The sequence below is a fragment of the Scyliorhinus canicula genome, chromosome 6, assembly GCF_902713615.1.
Source record: "Scyliorhinus canicula chromosome 6, sScyCan1.1, whole genome shotgun sequence".
NCBI lineage: Eukaryota > Metazoa > Chordata > Chondrichthyes > Carcharhiniformes > Scyliorhinidae > Scyliorhinus > Scyliorhinus canicula.
Genome location: NC_052151.1, coordinates 103,496,037 through 103,521,896, shown reverse-complemented (window position 1 = coordinate 103,521,896; position 25,860 = coordinate 103,496,037). Strand labels below are relative to the sequence as shown.

Below are 25,860 nucleotides of genomic sequence, written 5' to 3'. Positions count from 1 at the left end.
TTTTTAAAACAGAGGCTTAATACCTCTTTTTGGTCAGTGATGTTTCAAATGTTACCAATTTTGTTAAATTTTCCATTACAGTGTAAAGGAAATGATTGTACTGCTTCATGGACCTTGTAATCGTGAATTTAAATTGAAATCTGCATATGGTTGAGAATCTGGTCCATTGCAAGACCATATAATGTGAATACATTTCAGCGCATTGTACAGTTGCACACGTGTGTGTGTGTGTGTGTGTGTGCGTGTGTGTTGTGTGTGTGTGTGTGTATACACGTGTACAAGTTTATACAATGGGCTATGGAGAAATGCATTTCGCCACCTCTGGTGAGCACAGTACTCTGTAATATTAAAGTCTAATAATACATGGGTCTGTGAAAACAAAGGTAATGAGAATGCAAAACATTGCAATTTATTCTTATTCATGCCAAAATCGCACTTGCACTCTAATGCACATACAAATTATGAAATCAGATTTGCAATCTGGACATAAAGTTGAACAGAATTGGAGACTTGGTTCCTGTTAAGCCTCAGGATTTCCAATGGCCACTGAACATCAAATACATGAATAACCTAATGGAAATGGCTACATTGAATTTTATCGTGTAAATAAACGCCTTTTTCACCCAAGATTTGTGGTAGCAATGGGATTCCAAGATTAAAGCCAGGTTTTTAGAAAATGTTAATATTGAATTTCAGCTGAACAAAATCTTTAAAGTGCTTGTTTCTAATTCTGCTTCTTCGCATTAAAATGCGTGAAAATGTGTCCACTGTGAACACTATATATTCAGCTTTCAATGTACCTTCTTTTCTTTAAGTAACAATAATTGAATATGAAAATATCCTTTCAATAAGTGAAAAGGATTTCAATAGATTTCGATCAACTCCAAGAGTGAATTAAGCTCCGATTTTAAAATATGGCTACGTTTTACTCCTTCATACACGTTCCTGTCATTTGAATGCTCCCCACATAGGCTATTTTCAGCAGAACCATTATTAGCAATCTGAGTCACCATGACATTCACTGCAGTACCATTAATCGAGGTGCACTTGAAGTACTGAAGCAAGCAAGGTAGGTAGATCAGGTTGATTTGATAGTACACCTTATCCTTTTTTTTTAAAAAAAAAAGAACATTTAAAATTTGTTTCAGTTGAAACAGGGCTGATAATGCCCTGAATCACATGTCCATGCTGTATTTAAATTTCATGTTCAGATAGTTCCAAAAGGTTTTTTTCAACGTCTTCTCTCTCCCTCCCTTTGTCGCTTCCACACTCTGGGCACAATTTAACGGAAAGGTTTCTAAGTGCCATTTCAAGCAGGTTTGGCTGGGGATTTCTCCCCGGCGAGTTCCCTATCGCTATCTAACCACACTTAGTCACTTTTCCGTGCCCTGGGTAGTTTCTACCTAGACTAATCCACAGTTAGAATTTTTTCCATTACTGGGCAGCTGAACTCACTGGCAAAAGTAGCTCCTCCGACATACCCGCTCTCCTTCCCCTGCCCCCTTCAACCCCACCTCTCCTTTTATGGGCACAGTCCCTCTCAGGCCCTGGCCTTTGGCAGTGCCACCTGAGCACCCTGGAAGTGCTCCCATCAGCCTGGCAATGCCAGGTGGGCACCTTTGCTGTGCCACAGTGCCAGCCTGCCAGTGCCAAGGTGCCCGGCTGCTGGGGAAGAGCTAAGGTGCCATCCTACCCTGTTGTTGACCACACCGGAGCCTGCGAGAGCCCCAGGTGCCATTCCGCCTGGTCCACATTTGCATGCACCTGTACTAATCAGCACTTGGCTTGGGTCTCCGTAGGGAGGCCGCTAGATGCCAGGAGCTGGTTAGATCCAGCTTCAATGCGGTTAAGTGGGTTCTTAAACCCACTTAGCCATGCGATGCTGGTCTCCACCCATTGTGGACCAGATCTCACAAGGCATAGCGGTTATCGGGAAACACGAGCGAGGTATCTCCCTCCCTGCATCTACCGACCACATCTCACTCCAATTCCGTCAGTATACTATGGGTAGATCACGCCCTCTGTCTCAGTTAAAGTAAAAGTCAGTTCATGCTGTAGTTATTGCTCTGAGACTCATGGCTGTAGTCTGGATTCCAACCAGAGACTAACTATTTAATGTTCCATACATTTGAGAAGTTTAGGTGCAAGTTCATGATCTCTAATCATTTAAACAGAAGCCAGGCAAATTTCAAAAATGTCAGAGAACTTTTAAAATACCGATTACGACTCACCTTCCCAAGAATCTCACAAGTGCTTCTCTGTCTGATTCTAAATTAAGGTTACAACTTTAATTTTGCTGCTTCATGGCATTGTTAAAATTGTAGTTTAAATGCACCATTAATTTGCACTGTAGTTTTATTATTTGCAAACATCCTCTTGTGTTTTCATTTATTCACATTAATTATTGTGTTTTGTTAGTCATCATTTCCTTCATCAGATTTATTTGTATATTTTAACCAATTAGTTTTGTTTCAATTAAGTAAAAAGGCTAACATTTTCTGGTAAGTCACATTGTATATGCTATTTCAGTATGAACATGCCATTGTTTAATCTATGATTTCTGTTTCTGTTATAAGCCATATGTTTGTGTGCGTTATGAGAAAGATGTTCAGAAGTACCATGTTGCGTAAGGTCACTGAAATGTTGTTAATCTGTCGTGTTTTGGAAAGTCGAGCAAGAAACGATAAACGTGTGGAATTATCCATAGTCTTGCAGCACTATCATTGCAATCAATTCTTTTTTCCTCGTAATTTAATAATAATAACTTTGCAAATTTCTTCCCAATCAATTTGAATAGATGTTTCAAATCCTAGTTCTTAATTGGCTTTAGTCTTTATTCCACTTAGTTAAAATTGTTGAAATTCAATTTAGCTGACCGACCTTTAACATATTGGTACTTTAGGCAGGGATGTAAACTTATTAATAGCACACATTCACATTGTAAATGAAGAATTTTCATGTTGTACATTTCTCTAAATAGGATTGGTAGAGACCAGACCAATCCTCTCTCCGGATGATGTAAATTTCTGAACCTTTTCTTGTTTATAGGGGTATCACAGACCAAGTCATTATATCGCTACACAAGGTGAGAACCTTGCATTAAATTCACTTACCTTTAGTTACATTATGTGAGATCTCACAATATAGTTAAAGCAGTTTCTGTGACCTAATGTTGCAGGAAAAAATAATGGTGGCTCCTCAGAAAGGCATTGCTTCTGGCGTTGAGGACCCTGCTTCCTGTGTGTGTGGAGTTTGCACGTTCTCCCCATGTCTGTATGGATTTCACCCCCACAACCCAAAGATGTGCAGGTTAGGTGGATTGGCCACGCTAAATTGCTCCTTAATTGAAAAACAATAATTGGGTACTCTAAATTTTTTTAAAAGGCACTGCAATTATCATGGGTGATTTGATATACATGGATGAATCGGATTGGAAATGGTAGTTTAGAAAATGAGTTCATCATTGAGTGTTTTGGAGTCAGTTTCTAAGTGCAACATGATGTAGAGCCATCCAAATAGCAGGCTGTTTTGTGATGTGGAGATGCCGGCGTTGACTGGGGTGAGCACAGTAAGAAGTCTTACAATACAAGTTTAAAGTCCAACAGGTTTGTTTCAAATTACTAGCTTTCAGAGCACTGCTCCACCAAACATGGTAGTGGGCAATGAGGCAGGATTAATTAATGACCTCATTGCAAAGGAGCCTCTGGGCAACAATGATCATAAAATGATTAAATCTTTGATTCAGTTAGAGCAAGAGTGGGTCATGGATTCAGTTAGAGGAAGAGTTGGTCGAAGAGTAGTGTCTTAAACTTAAATAAATGTAATTGCAAGGATGTGAAGAAACAGCTGCTTGTGGTGAACTTGAAAAATAAGTTTTTTTTTTAGTTTATAAATTGGATTGGATTGGATTTGTTTATTGTCACGTGTACCGAAATACAGTGAAAAGTATTTTTCTGCGAGCAGCTCAACAGATCATTAAGTACATGGGAAGAAAAGGGAATAAAAGAAAATACATAATAGGGCAACACAACATATACAATGTAACTACATAAGCACTGGCATCGGGTGAAGCATACAGGGTGTAGTGTTAATGAGGTCAGTCATTTAGGAGTCTGGTGACAGTGGGGAAGAAGCTGTTTCTGAGTCTGTTCATGCGTGTTCTCAGACTTCTGTATCTCCTGCCCGATGGAAGAAGTTGGAAGAGTGAGTAAGCCGGGTGGGAGGGATCTTTGATTATGTTGCCCACTTTCCCCAGGCAGCGGGAGGTGTAGATGGAGTCAATGGATGGGGGGCAGGTTCGTGTGATGGACTGGGCAGTGTTCACGACTCTCTGAAGTTTCTTGCGGTCCTGGGCCGAGCAGTTGCCATACCAGGCTGTGATGCAGCCCGATAGGATGCTTTCTAAGGTGCATCTGTAAAAGTTGGTACGGGTTAATGTGGACAAGCCGAATTTCCTTAGTTTCCTGAGGAAGTACAGGGGCTGTTGTGCTTTCTTGGTGGTAGCGTCGACGTGGGTGGACCAAGACAGATTTTTGGAGATGTGCACCCCTAGGAATTTGAAACTGCTAACCATCTCCACCTCGGCCCCTTTGATGCTGACAGAGGTGTGTACAGTACTTTGCTTCCTGAAGTCAATGACCAGCTCTTTAGTTTTGCTGGCATTGAGGGAAATGAAAATGAAATGAAAATTGCTTATTGTCACGAGTAGGCTTCAATGAAGTTACTGTGAAAAGCCCCTAGTCGCCACATTCCGGCGCCTATCCGGGGAGGCTGGTACGGGAGAGATTGTTGTCGCTACACCACTCCACTAGGTTCTCTATCTTCCTCCTGTATTCTGACTCGTTGTTATTTGAGATCCAGGCCACTGTGGTCGTATCATCAGCAAACTTGTAGATGGAGTTGGAACCAAGTTTTGCCATGCAGTTGTGTGTGTACAGGGAGTAGAGTAGGGGGCTAAGTACGCAGCCTTGCGGGGTCCCGGTGTTGAGGACCATTGTGGAGGAGGTGTTGGCGTTCATTCTTACTGATTGTGGTCTGTTGGTCAGAAAATCAAGGATCCAGTTGCAGAGTTGAGAGCCAAGTCCACGGTTTTGGAGCTTTGATATGAGCTTGGCTGGGATTATGGTGTTGAAGGCGGAGCTGTAGTCAATAAATAGGAGTCTGATGTAGGAGTCCTTATTGTCGAGATGCTCTAGGGATGAGTAAAGTGCCAGGGAAATGGCGTCTGATGTGGACCGGTTGCCACGGTATGCGCATTGCAGTGGATCAAGGCGTTCCGGGATTACGGAGGTGATGCGCCTCATGATCAACCTCTCGAAGCACTTCATTACGACTCAAGTCAGGGCCACCAGACAGTAGTCATTGAGGCACATGGCCTGGTTCTTCTTTGGTACCGGTATGAAAATGAAAAAAAAAAATTGCTTATTGTCACGAGTAGGCTTCAATGAAGTTACTGTGAAAAGCCACTAGTCGCCACATTCCGGCGCCTGTCCAGGGAGGCTGGTACGGGAATCGAACCGTGCTGCTGGCCTGCTTGGTCTGCTTTAAAAGCCAGCGATTTAGCTGAGTGAGCTAAACCAGCCCCTATAATGGTGGCCTTCCGCGGGTTCACTTTCAGGAAGGCCGATCTGACTTCGGAAGCTGTGATGGTGGGTATGGGTGAATTATGGGCTGCTGAGGCACTCGACAGCGGATTGTTGGCTACCTGCTCGAACCGAGCATAGAATGCATTGAGTTCATCGGGGAGGGGTGCGCTGCTGCCAGAGATACTGCTCGGCTTCGCTTTGTAGCCTGTTATATTGTTTAGTCCTTGCCACAACCGCCAAGGGTCTGTCTGTGACTCTAGCTTGGCTTGATATTTTCTCTTGGCATCTCGGATGGCTTTGCGGAGGTCGTACCAGGATTTCTTGTATAGGTCAGGATCGTCTGCCTTGAACGTCTCAGATCTATCCTTCAGTTGGGTGTCAATCTCGCGGTTGAGCCATGATTTCCGGTTGGGGAATGTACGTACTGCTTTCTTTGGCATACAGTCGTCTACACATTTGCTGATGAAGTCTGTGACGGTGGTGGCATACTCATTTAAGTTGGTCGCTGAGTTCTTAAATATGGACCAGTCCACAGTCTCTTGGCACTCACGTAAGAGCTCTTCTGTCTCGTCGGACCAGCACTGCACAACCTTCTTGGCTGGATTCTCCCGCTTTAGTTTCTGCTTGTGTGACGGCAGAAGGAGCATCATCTTATGGTCTGATTTCCCAAAATGCGGTCGGGGGATGGAACGGTAGGCGCTCTTGATTTTTGAGTAGCAGTGGTCAAGAGTGTTGTCGCCCCTGGTGGGACAGGAGATGTGCTGGTGGAATTTTGGCAGTACACATTTGAGGTCAGCCTTGTTGAAGTCTCCAGCCACGATGAACAGGGCCTCCAGGTGTCGTGTTTCATAGTTGTTTATAACTGTGTACAGTTTGTCCAGCACCTTCCTCACTTCTGCCTGGGGCGGGATGTAGACCGCTGTGATAATAGCTGAAGTGAACTCAGGTGGAAGATAATATGGGCGGCACTTCACGGTCAGGTATTCCAGGTCTGGGGAGCAGTAGGTTGCCAGGGTCGCCACATCTAAGCACCAGGAGGAGTTGATGAGGAGGCACACCCCTCCACCCTTCGTTTTGCCTGATGATGCCGTGCGGTCTGCCCGGTGAATTGAGAAGCCTTCAGGTTGTATGGTACAGTCCAGTGAGGTGGGGGTGAGCCACGACCCTGTGAATCAGAGCACACAGCAGTCTCTTACTTCCCTCTGAGAGGTAAGTCTGGTGTTAAGTTCATCCAGCTTGTATGCTGGGGAGAGGAGTCTTGAAACCACGTTGTTCAGTCTAACCTGCAGACCGCCGCATTTTCCTCGGTCAGCGGCTGCTGCTGGATGATCCTGGGATCGGATGGGAGACGTCAGCCCTTGTGGAAGGTCCAGGGCGCTGGCGGGGACCAGGGCGTTGTTTACGTATCCGGGGTCGCGTCTGGCAGGGTCCCGGGCACCGGTTGAGATAGAGGGGTTGCTTGGGGGGCATGTTTGCATTCCGGATGTGTCCCGGAATTCTGTGGGCGCGGGAATACCTTGCAGTGTGTTCGGGTCTTCGCATGGGGTCTCCGCCGTTTCTGGGGTCGTGGGCAGGGGCTTCCTGAGGCAGGTTGGGCTGGGTCCCGTGGTCTGTTCCCTTCCTGGACGCGCCTGGGGTCGGATCTTGAAGTAGGCCCAACCGGGCCTACTTCAAGACCCAATTTAGAGTACCCAATTCATTGTTTCCAATTAAGGGGCAATTTAGCGTAGCCAATCTACCTAGCCTGCCCATCTTTTGTGTTGTGGGGGCGAAACCCACGCAAACACGGGGAGAATATGCAAACTCCACACAGACAGTGACCCTGAGCCGGGATCGAACCTGGGACCTCGGCGCCATGAGTATGCGCCACCGTACTGCCCATGGAAAATAAGAGGTGTAGGTCAGTAGAAATGCAGTGGTAGATCTTTAAGGGTAGATTTCATAACATTTCAGTGAAAAAACAAACATCTAGGAGAAAGCCCCATCTTTGCCTAAATAAGTAAGTTAATGATATCAAATTTAAAGAAAAAGCATATAGTTCCGCAAAGATTATTGGTCGATCAGAAGATTGAAAATAATTTTTAAAACAGCAAAGAATGACGAAAAAGTTAATAAGGAGAGAAAAATTAGAGTATAAGAGAAAGATATCTAGAAATATAAAAATAGTTAGTAAGAGTTTCTCCATATATATAAAAAGGAAAATCATAGAATCCCATAGAATAACTAGCCTGAGCAGTGAGTCTGGGGATTAATAATGGAAAATGAGGAAATGGGCAAAACCATTAAGCAGATATTATGTGTTCGTCTTCACTGTACAAAACACAAATAACATTCCAAGAAAATGTGTGAGCCAAGAAATGAAAGAGAACAGAAGGACATAAAACAATTAGAACTAAAGGCTGGTTTAGTTCACTGAGCTTTATCGCTGGCTTTTCAAGCAGGCCAGCAGCACGGTTCGATTCCTGTACCAGCCTCCCCGGACAGGCGACTAGGGGCTTTTCACAGTAACTTCATTAAAGCCTACTTGTGATAATAAGCGATTTTCATTTCATTTCATGACAACTCATCTTGTTGTGGAGAAAAGTACAACTATTTGGCTCTCGTGTACTTCACACTTCTGCTCTCGAGGGGCCAGAAGAAGGCCCTTGGAATTGAGGTCTTTATTGTGAGCTATAGCATGGGCTATATTGCAAATAGGCATGCCAGAGAGCCCTGATTGAAGGATTGCACAGACTGCTATACCCCAGATTAGATGATAAGAAATTAACACATACCAATCAGTTGTACTAATTATCTATGCTTAGTCACAACTATTGATTAGCTTACATCATGCATAGTACATGAGAACAATTGACCAATCATAACATAAGCATGTCTACTTAATTATACTATCTAACAGTGCAAAGACATGTACATGCTCGAATATTTAACACCAGTTTCCCATTATCAGGCCTGTGCCTATCAATCGCCACCCCTGTCTGACTCCCCTACCTTCTAATTCCTTTTTCCCCAAGGTAAAGCATATTGCGGCAATAAGCAGTTCTTTGTGATTATGTCTCCCTTCCTCTCTACTCCAGACCATTTGGCAAAATGACGAATGATCACACATTGTTATTACCATCTTTGAGAATGATGATCTGTGGCCTTTACTGGGGCCCGATCACCAGCAAGAGGCATCCGGCAGCTAACAACTTCAGCTAGGCAGCTTGTGTGATGCTGATACAAAAGAATGTTAACCTCTTCAGCACTTAGTGGATAATTAGAGTTTCAAAACTAATTCTGATACAGTGTCAAAAACGGCACCCTTTAAGACCTGATGGACTTCCTCATAAGGTCCTAAACAAAGTGGCTATGGAGACGTTAGATGCATTGGTTTTAATTTTCCCAAATTCCCTTGATTCCCATCAGGTTGTAAAATAGCAAATGCAATTCCTCTATTCAAGAAAGGAAGGAGACAAAAAGCAGCAAACTACAGGCCAGTTTGCCTGATATCTGTCATAGGGAAAATTCTGCAATCTATTATTGAGGATGTTATAGCAGATTTCTTAGAAAATCTTGATACAAGTTGGCAGAGTCCATATGATTTTGTGAAAGGGAAATTGGGATTGATTAATTTATGAGAGGTCTTGGGAGGAAGTAAGATGTGTAATGGGGAACTTTTAAGTACGGTGTACATTTGGATATCCAAAAGGCTATGCAAAATAAGAGCTCATGATGTGGGGGGTAATACATTCGCATGGAGAGAGAATTGATTGCTAACAGAAAGCAGATGTGGTGATGTTCATCACTGTAAATACACAAGGGGTTAATTTACATAAATGTAGAATAGTTAGACACTAGAGAGAGCACCAGAGACATCATACACACACTCAGCCAATACATCAGTTAGATAGGACACGACCAGTGGGCACTCACGATACTCACAGAGGTGACATGACCACAGGAAGAAGTCTTACAACACCAGGTTAAAGTCCAACAGGTTTGTTTCAAACACGAGCTTTCGGAGCACGGCTCCTTCTTCAGGTGAAGGAGCCGTGCTCCGAAAGCTCGTGTTTGAAACAAACCTGTTGGACTTTAACCTGGTGTTGTAAGACTTCTTACTGTGCTCACCCCAGTCCAACGCCGGCATCTCCACATCATGATGACCACAGGAGGGCATTACAGCAACTCATATATAAAGGACACCAAACACATGATCTGCCTTTTTCCAGTGGAGACAGTCAGAGAGTACAGAGACCAGGTTGATTCGATATCATTCCCACCACGTGGAGTGTAGCAATCTGGTTAGTCAGTCTGAGGAGCTATAGGAGGATTTACAGTAGTGTCGAACCCAAGGTATAATAGTGTATATAGTTTAATAAACGTGTTGGAGTTGTCTTCACGTCTGATCCTTCCTGTGTCGAGTGCACCACAAGGAAACCGCTTATGCTACACCTAAAAAGCATAACAAGATAGCAGAGAGTAAGGATAAGTAGGTTTTATTATTTGGGTTGGCAAGCTGTAACTAGTGTAGTGTCACAAGGATCAGTTGTGAACCAGTTACAATCTATATAAAATAGTCAGATAAAGGGACCAAAAGTATGGTTGTTAAATTTGGAGCTGACACCAAGATAGGTAGGAAAGCAAATTGTGAGGAGAATATAGAGTTTTTTTAAAAATCATTTATGGGATGGGGAGGTCACTGGCTAGGCCAGCATTTATTGCCTATCCTTACCCTTCAGAAGGTGGTGGTGAGTTGTCTTCTTGAGCCGCTATAGTCCTTGAGTTGTAGGTACACCCACTGTTTTAGGGAGTGAGTTCCAAGATGTTGCCCCAGTGACAGTGAAGGAATGGTGATATACCTCTGAGTCAGGGTGGTGAGTGAATTGGAGGGGAACCCCCAGGTATTGGAGTTCCCAGGTTTCTGCATGGGTCTCACCCCCAAAACCCACAAAGATGTGCAGGGTAGGTGGATTGGCCACACTATATTGCTCCTTAAATTGAAAAAAAAATGAATTGGGTACTTTAAATTTATTTTTCAAAGTTTGTAGAGTTAAATCGAAGTTCAGGTATGTGCATCGTGCTGGAGTTAATTTTAACTTCAGAGAGAAAGATTTTGTATTGCTCTCTTCAGAAGTTTTTCTCGACGGCTTATCTCAATTTCTGGCTTGGCAAAGCAATTCTCCAACTCCTGTCTGTATATTTCAAAAAGGAAGTTGATTGACATGTCTTGCAGTGTTTGTTGTCAAACAAGCAATCACATTTTTAATTTTCCATCTCAGAAACTTTTGAAATATTTCAAGATGGCCGAAACCACCAAGATTGACTTGGTCCGTCCTCCATAGCAGGTTTTGAACTTCTGTTAGGTATATGACTGGTTAGCAGTTCCCATTGATTAAAATTCAGCATTTTGCATTTTTAATGCCTTTAGAGAGTCTATCTTTGAAGTGTACATTGACAACCTGAGCTGTTAAATTCTATGCAACCTGTCAGGATTGGCCTGCAGTGTAACCATACAGTAACTTTCTAGAAAAGGTCAACTTACAATTCCAATTGAACTGGAATCTTGTCCACTGGTGACCGTTTTCAGGGTGTCGGACTGGAGTGAATGCAGATGGCCTTGCCTTTGTCTCACTGATTGCAAGAGGCAAGATCTGTTGAGGTGAAGGTCTTTGTCTCTGCCCAGCACCTCGGTATGGTTGGTGATCTATTGAGACCTTGCTGAATGTTGTGTCTTGTGTCTTCAGAGAAGGAGGTGATGTACTGATGACAGTAGAGTAGAGCATTTTGGCATGTTAAGTTGAATATCATGTTAGGGCATGTATTATAATAAGATTAAAGCATATGAACTTCAGTTAATTTTCTGGAATATTGATACCAATGTGCTAAATATTGTTTCTAAATGTTCTGCACTCATGGCAATGGGTGGAGCAACAATGCTTCTTTAAACATGCACATAAAATACTGGTCATAGCAAGTTAATCAGCTTCTGAACAATAAAAGACAGGTGGTCATTTCAGGTATTAGAAATGGAAGGAGACTAAGTACCTTAAGCTTGGGGGGTGGGGGGACTGCGAGATCATGTGAGTTTAGGGAGAATTTTGTCAACAGAATTATAAATTGGGAATGCTGATTACTTTGAGGATTTTTGTATATGATCCATCATTGCTTTCCCAAAAGCAGTTTGGGGGCCACTGATCCCACTAATTGCCTTTTTGATATCAATCAGCAAAAATTACCTTTGACCTTTGGTGATGGTGCCAATATTCTGAATGCACAATCCTGACACACTTGTATGATTTCTTGATATGCATTCCAGGTAATCAAACTCCACATCAGAAGTGTGATTTCAGGAAATTGCCACTGATATTCTTAGATAAAAATGAATCAGAATGTTAATGTTATGATCTGTGTATGAAATATTCTGTGATTGTACATAAATACTGTTATTTATATATTATGGTTCCTCCATCTTCTAGGACCAGTGCATGAAACTGTGTATGATTTCTGGAGAATGGCTTGGCAAGAGCAGTCAGTTTGTATTGTCATGGTGACAAATCTGGTGGAAGTTGGAAGAGTAAGTCTGATTTTTAATAGAAAAGAATGAATGCTTTGGAATTAATTTTAAAGTTTGAAGAAATATCCTCTTAAAGGCACAGTATTCATGTCATGTGTTCAGTTAAATTTCTGGTCCATGGTAACCTCAGCTTGTTGATGGAGATTCAACACTGATAATGTCATTGGATGTCTGGAGGCATGGTTATTTTCTCTCCCGTTGGAAAATTAATTTGCTGGTATTTTTGTGCTGTGAGTAATGATTGCCACTTAACTGTCCAATCCTTAATGTTGTCCAGGTCTTGTTGCTATCAAGCACGGAATTTTAATTAATACAGAATATATGAAAATATGGAAAATCTTTTTTAAAAATCAGACATTTAATTTGTAGATTTCTTTGAATTTCTTCCTCTTTGAAAATGATTACGTACAATTTGTGTGGCTGTATGTAATATTGATCACAAAGTCAAACAAATTTCTTTATTTGTTACTTGGATTCATGTTTGTCTCCATCAGTGTTTATTTGGATGACCTGTTAGAAAACAGAATTTCACTTTAGGAGGTAATTGCAGGGGAAGACTGCATTATATGTGATTAATTCACTCTATAATGCAATATATTTTGAACGAAAATGATACCCAATTAAAAAACAAATAATTTTATGATATACTCCTAGCACATTTGTTTAACATCTTTGTGAACTAATTTTGGCTTTGCGTTGACATACAAGTTCAAAGGGAAGAAGAATGAGATTTTGTGTGGAAAATAGTCTTGAGGTCTAAGTTTGAAATCATTTGGAATGTACAGGTGCATTTTCAATGATCCGTCAATTAATTGAATTTCCTGGGTTGGTTATAAACTCACCTGGACTCAGTTTGAATGTTTAGAAAGCAAGGATTTTCCTGTCCTCGTTTAAACGTGTAAAAATTCCATCTGTTGGCAAAGAATTCTGAGTTTTCAAATATACAAAGAAATTTCCTGGCAATAGAGCTGTTGGTATTCCAGCTAAGCTGGCACAAAGCAATGAGATACTGTACCAAAACCAGGAACTATAATATAAATTATCACTATAGTTCTCAACCATTTGAAAATTTTTATTTGAATACTGAAGGTAAAATGCTACAAATATTGGCCAGACGATTCTGAAGTTTATGCGGATTTTAAAGTTACTTTCATGGAAGAGGAACCGCTCGCAGAATATGTAGTTCGAACATTTACATTAGAACGGGTAAGCCAATTTATCTTAATTTTCTTAATTGTCTTTTCTCTTTCGCATTTAGCGAATATTTACCTAATAATATTTAGGAAAAATGGAACTCTGGAAGACTGAGCATTCAAATTATGTTTCACTTTCAATATCTGAAATTAACAAACAGGAAATATCTACAACTAAATTAATTGGTATTTTACATTGAACCAAAAATGAATTGATAAGCCAAGCCAAATGTAATTTCACACTAATATTTGCAACTGTGCAATATATTAAGCCTGATCTGTAACCTCACAATAGAATCATAGAATTCCAACAGTGCAGAAGGAGGCCATTCGGCCCATTGAGTCTGCGCAGACCCACCAAAAGAGCATCCTGCCTAGACCCACTGCCTCACTCTATCCATGTAACCCCACCTAACCTAATCTTCGGACACGAAGGGGCAATTTAGCATGGCCAGTCCACCTAACCTGCACATCTTTGGAATGTAGGAGGAAACCGAAGCACCCAGAGAAAACCCACACGGATACAGGGAAAAAGTGCAAACTCCACACAGTGACCCAAGGCTGAAATTGAACATGGGTCTCTGGTGCTGTGAGGCAGTAGTGCTAACCACTGTCCCGCTAAAGCCGGCAACAAATGTTAATGCATAAGCAGTGCGTTTTCAACACCAATTGGATTTTATATTTCAGCGAAAACTTAATTGAAGGCTGCTAATATACATTATAAGAAGTCTTACAACACCAGGTTAAAGTCCAACAGGTTTTCTTCAAATCACTAGCTTTCGGAGCACTGCTCCTTCCTCGGGTGAATGAAGAGGTAGGTTCCAGAAACATATGTACAGACAAAGTCAAAGATGCAAGACGATATTTTGAATGCGAGTCTTTACAGATCCAGAGAAAAGGGTAATCACAGGTAAAAGAGGTGTGAATTGTCTCAAGCCAGGATAGTTGGTAGGATTTCTCAATCCAATGCCAGATGGTGGGGGGTGAATGTAATGCGACATGAATCTAAAGTCCTTGTTGATGCCGTACTTGTGTGCGGAATTTGGCTATAAGTTTCTGCTCGGCGATTCTGCATTGTCGCGCATCCTGAAGGCCGCCTTGGAGAGCACTTACCCAAAGATCAGAGGCTGAATGCCCTTGACTGCTGAAGTGTTCCCCGACTGGAAGGGAACATTCTGTCTGGCAATTGTCGTGCGATGTCCGTTCATCTGTTGTCGCAGCGTCTGCATGGTCTCGCCAATGCATCACGTTTCAGGACATCCTTTCTTTGAAAAATTGGAAGCTATAAAATTTTCAGTATCATTTTGAAGGAACTGAAGGTGATGTAGCGATTCAATCATTAAATTGAGCATTGAATGAACTAAGTATTCAGTGCGCACAAACTGAAGAAAGGATGAAATGCTGAATGGAAGTGGTAATGGATGTGAAATCGAGCAAAGCAAAAGAATGTAGACCAATGTGAAACTTTTAGTTACTAAATTCTGAATTATCTACTACAACAATAATTTGAGAGGAATCTAAATGATTATTAATGTAGCTCTGACGAGACCGCAATATGTTTAGAATTTATGCAAATAAGCAAATATATAACTTGTAAATTTGGCAAGGAAACATTGCATTGTCCCTATTTTGAATTTGTTTTCCTTCTCAGAGAGGTTTTGATGAAATTCGTGAAGTTAAACAGTTTCATTTCACTGGTTGGCCTGACCATGGTGTACCTTATCATGCAACTGGTTTACTGGCATTTATCCGTCGTGTGAAAATCTCAAATCCCGCAGGAGCAGGACCAGTTGTTGTACATTGCAGGTTAGCTGTACTTGTTATATTTACTTCTATAATATCGTTAAACTTTTTAAGTGATTTAAAACTGACTTTGTATACATCTGTGACATTAACATCTCCTGATATTGCCTGATTCACTGTTTCCAGTATTGTTTCTTTTTATTTTCTGAGATATAGAATCCCTACAGTGCAGAAGGAAGGAGACCATGTTGCTCATCTAGTCTGCGCTGACCCTCTGAAAAAGCACCTATCCAGGCCCACTTCCCCATTCCATCCCTAACCCACCTAACCTTTAGACACAAAGGGCAATTTAGCATGGCCAATACGCCTAACCTGCACTCTTTGGATTGTGGGAGGAAACCGGAGCACTGGAGGAAATCCACACAGACGCAGTAGAACATACAAACTCTATACCGACAATCACCCATGGTCGGAATTGAACCTGGGTACCTGGTGCTGAGAGGAAGCAGTGCTAAGGGCGGTGTCTCCATGCCGCTCATTTGTATCCTTACTCTTGAGGAAAACAATATTATGCATTAACATCAAAATTAATTACTAATATGGGAAATGGAATAATTCTCATTGGTGGAATTGAATGGCTTCTTGGGGATCAAATTCAAAAAATACTGGGCTAATTTTTGGTCATTGAAACATTTTGATAGGTATTACGCAAAGATAGATAGGAAAGTAAGTTGTGAAATGGGCTTACCTATGCCCTTTGCAAACTCTTTTAGTAAGTGGGCAAAATTTTGACTAATGGGGTATAACGTGGAAAACAGTGAACTTGTCCACTTGGGAGGAAGGATAGGAAAGCAATGTATTATTTGAATTGCGAGACATTGCAGAACTCTGAAATACAAGGGATCTGAGTATCCTGGTACATGAATCACAAAATGCAGGTACAGCAAGTGATTAGGAAGGCAAATGCAATGTTGTCATTTATTGTTCAGGGAATGGAATATAAAAGAAGAGATGTGTTGCTACAGTTGCACAGGATGTTAGTGGGTCCACATCTGGCTTACTACGCATAATTTTGGTCTACTTATTTAAGAAAGAATATAATTGTGTTAGAAACATAATTGTTCAGAGAAACTGGTGTGATCTTATGAGGAGAGGTCGGGTAGGTCCTAGGCCTGTATCCATTGAAGTTTAAAAGGATCAGAAGTAATCTTATTGAAACATATAAGATCCTGAGGGAATTTGTCAGGGTGGATGCTGGAAGGACGTTTTCCCCTTGTGAGAGAGACTAAATCTAGGGGACATAGTTTAAAAGTAAGGGTCCTCTTATTTAGGACAGAGATTAAATAGTTTTCTCTGAGGGTCATGAGTCTTTGAAAAACACACTGACCCAGATCATTGAATATTTTTAAGGCAGAATTAGTTAGATGCATGACTAACAAGGGAATCAAAGGTTATATGGATAGGCGGAATTTAGAGTTGAGGCCAGAATCAGATCAGCCATGATCTTATTGGGCATCATTGTAGCACAGTGGTGGGGGCGGTATGTGGCGCAGTGGTTAGCACTGGGACTGCGGCGCTGGGAACCCGGGTTCGAATCCCAGCCCTCGGACACCATTTATGTGGCGTTTACACATTCTCCCATGTCTGCGTGGGTTACACCCCCACAACCCAAAGATATGCGGGGTAGGTGGATTGGCCACGCTAAATTGCCCCTTAATTGAAAACAAAATAATTGGGTACTCTAAATTTTAAAAAAAATAGCACAGTGGTTGCTTCAAAGCACCAGGGACACGGATTTGATTCCTGGCTTGGGTCACTGTCTGTGCGGAGGCTGAACTTTTCTCCCTGTGTCTGCGTGGGTTTCCTTCAGGTGCTCCGAATTCCTCCCACATGTCCCAAAAGACATGCTTGTTAGATGAATTGGAGATTCTGAATTCTCCCTCAATGTACCCAAACTGGTGCCGGAGTGTGGCGGCTAGGGGATTTTCACAGTAACTTAATTGCAGTGTTAATGTAAGCCTACTTGTGACACTAATAAAGATTATTATTATTATTATTGAATGGCAGAGGAGGCTTGAGGGGACCAAATGGGTTTACTCTTGCTCCCGATTTGTATGCTCATATCTGTGGGTTTCAGTATATCTACATTCCAAGTAACTATATTGTTTCCTTGGTGAAAAGCACACGGTAGAGCTTGTAGGAATGGGCAGTTTGGTCGAGCCGACAATATTTTTCATGATATATCTCCACGTTGCTGAATTCCTTCTTTCTTTAGAAATGTTACTGAATTTCCAACCTATTTTCTATTGTTGCTTTGATGAACTTCTCTTGTAAATATTTTACAATTCTATTAACACTTTGTATTCTATCTGAAAAATATCCTCATGTCCGCTCATGATGTTTTAATCCACCTGCTGGATTCAACTGAACTTTTGCAACCGGAGACTTTTTAATACAGGAACTAAGTGTGACTTGAGCTCGTGGCTAAAGATGCCTTCCTAATTTGCAGGTTTCACCTGAGGAAGGAGCAGTGCTCCGAAAGCTAGTGATTTGAAACAAACCTGTTGGACTTTAACCTGGTGTTGTAAGACTTCTTACTGTGCTCACTCAAGTCCAACGCCGGCATCTCCACATCATGGTTCCCAATTTACATCACTGTACCCTCACATTCCAATCTACTGAGATGGACCATGGGCATGATTCTCTGTTTCTGAGACTATGTGTGACGCCAACGAAGAATTTGTGACAGTCACGACAGAAAAACTGGTGCTGAACCTGGATCAATTCCGCTACTATTATGGGGCTAACTCCGGTACCGCGTGGACCACAATTGGTTCCAATGAAAAATGGTGTGGGATTTGACACTCGGGAGGCTGACGAGCTGTAGCCACACATACACATTACAATCCCCACACATACTTATCCCAGCCAACATGGTGGCACTGGTCATACTGGAGCACGCTGATGCAGCTGATGGGTTGTCTGGGGCCAGAGGGCACCTGGAGGGGGTGCCCGCCGATACAACCCGTGGCACTAAGTTCACAGTGGGCTGTTAGTGGTGTGTGCAGCTGCATGGCTGCCTCACCAGCAGCCTGACCCCACAGCCCACCTCCTGGCCAACCCCTGCTGCTCTCACCGGCCCTGGCAGAAGCCCCATGGCCAGCAACACAACTGTCAGCACACAATGGTGATGTTGGACACTTTCCATACCCCATCTCTCTCCCTCAGCAGCCACGATGCCAGTTAGACGATTTTTAAAAGCACAAGTGAACCACGCCATCAGGAACTCGGCCCATTGGAGACGAAGAATCGCGGAGGCCCCGGGGAATACCAAGTCGGGCCCATTCATGACATAAGTGTTTTCTATACGTGCATTCCAGAACGCATTGGTGTCGCTGTCGAGGTGATGGAGAGTTGCCATTTGACATCAAATCGGCACCAACCGCGATTTTGACGTCGGAACCTGTTCTCCACCCAATTGATTTTGCAATTTCAGATTTGGTAAACTGAGAATACCGCCCCATGTCTGTGATGACCCATCAAGGTCAATGACCTTGCGAGCCACGTATCCTGTCCCTATTAGAAAGACTCAAGGCACTTGGGAGATTCAACAGAGGGTTCCTAGATCAACTACTTCCTGTGATAAAGAATTCCACAGATGGACCACTCTCTGGGTGAAGGAATGTTCTCCCCCAACCCCCCCCCCAAAAAAAATCTCTGATTAACTCTTAAATGTCCTCGGATCGGCAATAAATGGCAGCAGTGCCCACGTGCCATGAACAAATTTTAAAAATGTTTGCAGTGACCCTTTGAATGACTCTACACCTGTCCACTCCCCCATCAACCTCCCCACCTCACCCATATTCCCATAACCTAACCTGCACATCTTTGGACTGTGGGAGGAAATCGAAGCACTCGGAGTAAATCCATGCAGTCACAGAGAGAAAGTGCAAACTCCACACAGACAGTGACCTAAGGCAATAATTGAACCCGGGTCTCTGGCGCTGTGAGGCAGCAGTGTTAACCACTATGCCACCATTCAGCCCATCATTTGTCAGTCCTACCATCCCAAGAATCAGTCTGGTAGACCTTCACTGCACTCCCTCTAGAGCAAGAACATCCTTCCTCAGATAAGGAGACTAAAACTGCACACAGTATTCCAGGTGTAGCCTCACCAAGGCCCTGTGTAATTGCAGCAAGACAACCCTGCTCCTGTACTCAAATCCTCTCGCTATGTGGCCAACATACCACTTGCTTTCTTTACTGCCTGCTGTACCTGTGTGCTTACCTTCAGTGACTGGTGTACGAGGACACCCAGGCCTCGTTGCACATACCCACCTCCTAATTTATGGCCGTTCAGATAATAGTCTATCTTCTCGTTTTGACAGACCTATCCTTTGTTTTTAAGCTTCTGCTTTCTCCGCAATAAGAGATCAAACAGCTGAGATGCTGAGGAAGGAAGATCCGAATGGGGTGTTTTCTTCCTTCTTCTGTCTCCTACCAAACTTACAAGATTTTGAACCTTGTTTGTTGACCATTCAGGGACAACCCTTCTGCAAACAGAGACTTCTTGAAGGAAATCAACTCTGCACTACTGTCTCGAGGAGAACAGCCAATTCAGTTGTATTTTATTACATTTTTCTTAGACTGGGTTAAGTACAGTAAAGCTAACTTCTTTCTTTGTTGAAGCGCAAAAATACCTACCTGATCGTGTCTTTGATGATCACAGCACATAAGCAATTAAACATTCATTGAATTGGAAAGTATATCCTGTTCACAAGAACCCTGTTACAGTAAAGTAAGGAGTAGGAAGAGTGAGGAGCTGTTCAACCCCTCCTCACCTGAGTATAACAATATGAAAGGTTTAATTTAGATCCCCTTCTAATTATTAATGCCCTAATGTCCAACATTTGCCTGCAGCATTTGCCTCGGTCAACTTTATCAATTCCTTTTATACACTTTAACTTTGAGTGTACTTAGCATTTTGAAAACAGCATATTGGAAATTATGATCTGCAATGTGTTGGCCATTAATTTCCAGGTTCCCGTGTCACTTTTAGTGGGTACCCCTGTGATGCGCTCAGTATCTCTCTGGGAGGTTCACATGAAAGGGTTTACCCAGTAATTACCCAGAAGTGCTAACTCCCTCTGGACAATTGCACTAGGCTGGGACCCATCTGTCAGAAGTGACTTAAATCACTAACTTCAGATGATTCTGCTAGTTTTACCCTGATAGTTATTCTGGAAAATGTCAGATGGAAAACATAACTTCTAACTCTAGAGTAACTATTTAAACACCAAGACCCAGCCTCGCACGAGACACGACACCAAACCCTCGACCGACCCGACGAACTCCACCCATCCCCCCACCCTGTTCCCGCCCCCACCTGAACTGACCCCCTCCCTCCAACCTGGACTGACACCTGTCACGGACTGAACCCCATCCCAGACCCCCTCCCCCCAAACCTGCATTCCTTAAACTTTTAAAATTTAACCTGCTCCCTGTAAATTGTCCCTTTAAACCTCCCCTTTACAGCACCTAATACCATGAATATGGGGAGGGACTTAACTTTCTGTGCCCCAGTTACCCTATGGCAATGCTGCCAGGACTGCATTTCGCTGCTCTTTCGCATCCATCCTGAGTGAGGAAGTTTGGGTGAAACAGGGGCTTAGGAATTGCAGCACAGGTTGGTCTGTGGAAGATACGAGCCTTTATTTTTGAACAAAACTGCATTTTTTAAAGTAAATTCATGAATTATTTTAATTACATGCCCCTTCTGCTAAGATAAATTGGTTCTTCCATACCACGTACTGAGGCCCTTTAAAGTATTGTACATCTTAATTAATTCTCACTTCGGCCTATGAAGAAAACAACCCCATTTTATCCAATTCTTTTTTCCAATAAAGGGGCAATTTAGCGTGGCCAATCCACCTAACCTGCACATCTTTGGGTTGTGGAGTGAGACCCATGCAGATATGGGGAGAATGTGCAAACTCCACATAGACAGTGACCCGGGCTGGGATCGAAGCTGGGTCCTCAGCATCGGAGGCAAAATTGCAAGCCACCGTGCCGCGCACAAAACTTCATTTTAACTAAATTGATGATTTTTTTTTCATCTACTAAAGTTCTCAATAACAGTATTTATTTGTCAGCTGAACTTTAGCGTGACTAAAAATCATGACAAGATACGAATTTCCAATTTGTGTTTTTGTGTTTTCAGTGCTGGGGCTGGAAGGACTGGCTGCTATATCGTTATAGATATTATGTTAGACATGGCAGAGCGCGAAGGAGTTGTTGATATCTATAACTGCGTTAAAGCATTACGATCAAGACGCATCAATATGGTTCAGACAGAGGTAAGTTCAAATCCATATGATCAAAGGACACAGGACTTGTCGTCTTATCCCAATGGGATTTTCCAGCCTCACCCAATGCAGCCCCACCCACTCCTGTCAAAAGTCGATGGATGAAAGCAAATTACTGCAGATGCTGGAATCTGAAATAAAAGCAGAAAATGTTGGGCAGCATCAGTAGAGAGAGAAGGGAGCTTATGTTTTCAGTCTGGATCACTCTTTGTCAAAGCTATGTCAATGAACCTAGTCTGGCCTGCCTCATCCTCCAAGGGTGGCTCCCAAAAATCCCAGCCATTCTTGGAAATGTAACATAGGAAATGTATGGCACAACATGAGACTGTTCAGTTCATCGTATCCATTCCAGCAGAAAGAAGCTGTCCAGCCTGATCCCACGTTCCAATTCTTGGTCCGTAGCCCTTAAGGTTACAGCACTTATTTTGCATTACATATCAAAAGTATCCGATGCGAGTTTCTACCTCTACCATAATTTATGACAGTCAGTTTCTATCTCTACCATCCTCTGGGTTTAAAAAAAACTCCAACTTCCCTTTAATCTTTTTTGCCAATTATTTTAATTACATGCCCCCTTCTGCTAAGATAAATTGGTTCTTCCATACCACGTACTGAGGCCCTTTAAAGTATTGTACATCTTAATTAAATCTCACTTTGACCTCCTCTGTTCTGAAGAAAACAACCCCAGTTTATCCAACCTTTCCTCATTGTTAGTATTCACCATTTGTGGCAGCAGCATTGTAAATCTCCTCTCCCCAGTGTGATCACATTCTTTGTGTAATGCAGTGTCTCAAAACTATTTGCATTACTCTAGCTGTGGCCAAAATAGTTATGTTCTGTGCTTTGACTACACATTAGAAAAGGAAGAAATGTTTAAAAGTTGACTCTCTTGGTTTTGGATTTACCCTTAAAAGTACCAAGCTATTGTTTGGACTGGGGTGCAGTTGTTATAATCAGCCAGGTAAAGTCATAGAGCTTTACAGCACAGAAAAAGACCACTCAGCACATTGTGTCTGTGCTGGCCATCAAACACCGATCTATTCTAATCCCATTTTCCCATACAAGGTGGTAGCCTTGTATGCAATGGTGTTTCAAGTGCTCATCTAAATGCTTCTTAAATGTTGTGACGGTTCCTGCCTCGACCATCCTTTCAGGCAATGAGTTCCAGATTCCCACAACCCTTTGGGTGAATATAGTTTTCTTTAAAACCCTTCCAAATCTCCTGCTCATCACCTTACATCTATGCCGGCTGGTTATTCACCCCTCAACTAAGAGGAAAAGTTTCATCCTATCTATATCCCCCATAATTTTGTGCAGCACAATCAGCCACCCCTCTCTTTCCCCCCCTTCCCCCGCTGCCCAGCCTTCTCTGTTCTAAGAAAAACAACACAGCCAATCCAGCCGCGCTTCATAACTGAGACGCTCCTGCCCAGGCAACATCCTGGTAAATCTCCTCTGCACTCTTTCGAGTGCAATCACATCCTATAGTGTGGCATTATGAGGAGCCAGCAAGGTGTGTGTGAAGGAAGTAACTATTCTTTTGCAATCACATTAGTTTTACTTAAGCCTCTGGCATCTGATTTGGGGGTAAACATAACAAACTAGCTCTGCTTGCAAAACCTTTTTTGCCACTAAAAATCAGAATTGTGAAGAACAATGGCTGTGGGCTGAGGTTTAATACGACAAAATGTTTTCGCCTTAATTCACAGTCTTTTCTGATTCTCCTCTACACGTTTTGGATCTTTATGAAATACAGAGGACTAATTTACTCATGAAACTTGCGTTTCCTATCATCAAATGGTGATAATATACACTTTGTAAGCAGCCTAGTATCCGAGGAGATAAATTGTTTGAGTTTCTCTTTCCAGTGAACTACATCCCACAGCAGATCCGCCTCATGTAATTAACTCATTTGATAACTGCAAAGTGACAACTTTTTACTGACTGGATGTGTTATTTTTAAGGAACAATACATTTTCATTCATGATGCCATCCTAGAGGCTTGTCTATGTGGGGACACGTCAATACCAACATGTGAGGTCAAGCCAACATATTATGAAATGATCAGAGTTGATTCGCAGAGCAACTCCTCACAACTTAAAGATGAATTTCAAGTAAGTAAGCTTGAGCTACAAGATCTACTGTTTTACGCACAGCAATTCGGAACTTGCCATTATTTCAAATCATTTGTGAATTCTCTTTCTTATGCCAGGATAGTAATCTTCAATAATTTTTTGGTAACACATTTGGATCAGTTAAATTGGAGTTTGAGGAAAGTTATTTTAAGTGGATGGAACTATGTGTGAATGGTCTGGCATGTAGAAATTGGCTTCTCAAAGGTGTAAAATTGTGTAATACTTTCTACTGTTGATTGCAATTTTCAATAAGATCTTATATTGTTTAATTTGCATCTAGATAGCTGTATGAACTTTTGTTGGTAGACCTGATTATTTTGCATTGCAAGACTTCTATTGTCAACTGTCCATTGCAATAGACTTTTTTCCAACTGTTCTTCCATTTGCAAAAATCAAAATTGGCCACCATGTTCATCACATTTCTTTGTGAAAGAGGGCTGAGTTTTGCAGGGTACATAATTTATTCCAGCTGACAGGACTGCCAAGAATGCAGACCATTGTGGATGGGAATCATGTACTGTACAAACCATCAAGCTTAGATGCACCTCCTGAAAATAAATGTAGCCGTCCTTCTCTGGGCAGGGAGCTCTGAACACTGAAATGGCGCAATCCACACAAGAAATTGCATATTTATTCTTATGGGCACCAAATTAGATTAGGTGCTGTGTTGCTCAGTCAAGTGACCACAGATTTTCCATATTAATTTTTATTCTGTCATTCAGGGGTATTATCAGTAAAGGTCGGTTAGATCAGTTGACTGGACAGCCAATTCGTGATTCGGAGAGGCACCATCAGCATGGGTTCAATTTCTATACCAGCTGAGGTTATTCATGAAGGCCCCACTGTCTCAACCTTGTCCCTTGCCTGAGGTGTGGTCACCCTCAGGTTAAATCACCACCAGTCAGCTCTCTCATAGGTGAGAGCAGTCTATGGCCCCCTGGGACTGTGATGACATTTACATTTAGAGTCTTCAGTACCTACCCAGATCGTGAACTGGTGAAACTGCAACTTTGATCTAATCATTTCAAATTTAATTAAGCTGCTGGCTCAGTTGGGGCAGCTGTCATCCAAAGCATGTAGTTAACTAATTAACATTTTTTAACACAAGGGTGTGTTCACGAAGAATCCTCCATCTATATATTAGTCAGGCATTTAATTGAAAAATGTCAACTTATACAATAGCTATTAATGAACTGTGTTGCTTCCTTTTGCCACACAGACACTTAATTCTGTATCTTCTCAACTGCAACCTGAAGACTGCAGCATAGCTCTTCTTCCCAGGAATCATGAAAAGAATCGCTACATGGACGCACTGCCACCAGACAGATGTCTGCCATTTTTAATTACCATTGATGGTGAAAGCAGCAACTACATCAATGCTGCCCTTATGGATGTAGGTGTTTATTTTAACAGTAATTTTAAAAAAAATAAGCACATGCATGTTTTTGTCATTTTATTTACAATTTGATTTGATACTGCAACACATGTTATGTTGTACAACAGAAAAAGTGGGAAACAAATTTGATTTTCTCATTCGCAGCTACTGATGAGATTACTATTTTAGCTGGAACATTAGGGAGAAGAAGGCATGTGGCATGCTTGCCTTCATCGGTAGGGGCATTGAGTATAAAAATTGGCAAGACGTGCTGCAGCTGTATAGAACATCAGTTAGCCCACACTTGGAATATAGTGTTGAATTCTGGTCGCCACACTACCAGAAGCATGTGGAGGCTTTGGAGAGGGTACAGAAGATATTTACCAGGATGTTGCCTGGTTGGAGGGCATTAACGAGGAGGAGAGGTTGGATAAACGTGGTTTGTTCTCACTGGAATGACAGAGGTTATGGGGCGACTTGATAGAAGTCTACAAAGTTATGAGGGTTGTGAACAGAGTGGATAGTCAGGAACTTTTTCCCAGGGTGGAAGAGTCAGTTACTGGGGAAAAAGGTTTAAGGTACGAGGGGCAAAATTTCGAGGGGATGTGCGAAGGAAGATTTTTTACACATAGGTTGGAGTGTACCTGGAACTCGTTGCTAGAGATGGTTAGTGCAGGCAGTTACGATAGTAACGCTTAAGGGGCATCTTGAAAAATACATGAATAGGATCGGAATAGAAGGATATGGACTCTGGAAGTGTAGAAGGTTTTAGGTTAGACAGGCAGCATGGTCGGTGCAGGTTTGGAGGGCCGAAGGGCCTGTTCCTGTCCTGTACTTTTATTTGTTCTTTACAGGGGTGCCACAGATTGGAGACCGGAGAGGTGAGACAATTGAAACCTGAAGGGTAA

General features: G+C 42.3%; 1 protein-coding gene across 8 annotated transcripts in view; it reads left to right on the top strand.

The window, feature by feature from the left end:
- Positions 1-25,860, top strand: part of ptprk (protein tyrosine phosphatase receptor type K) — a 740,572-nt gene that overhangs the window by 678,293 nt on the left and 36,419 nt on the right. For all 8 annotated transcript variants that reach the window (XM_038799792.1, XM_038799788.1, XM_038799790.1 and 5 more), the window contains 7 exons: positions 3,049-3,085; positions 12,044-12,141; positions 13,231-13,347; positions 14,986-15,140; positions 21,298-21,433; positions 23,407-23,556; positions 24,797-24,970. In XM_038799792.1, the coding sequence (XP_038655720.1) occupies positions 3,049-3,085; positions 12,044-12,141; positions 13,231-13,347; positions 14,986-15,140; positions 21,298-21,433; positions 23,407-23,556; positions 24,797-24,970 (867 nt within the window). The remainder of the gene's footprint in view (positions 1-3,048; positions 3,086-12,043; positions 12,142-13,230; positions 13,348-14,985; positions 15,141-21,297; positions 21,434-23,406; positions 23,557-24,796; positions 24,971-25,860) is intronic.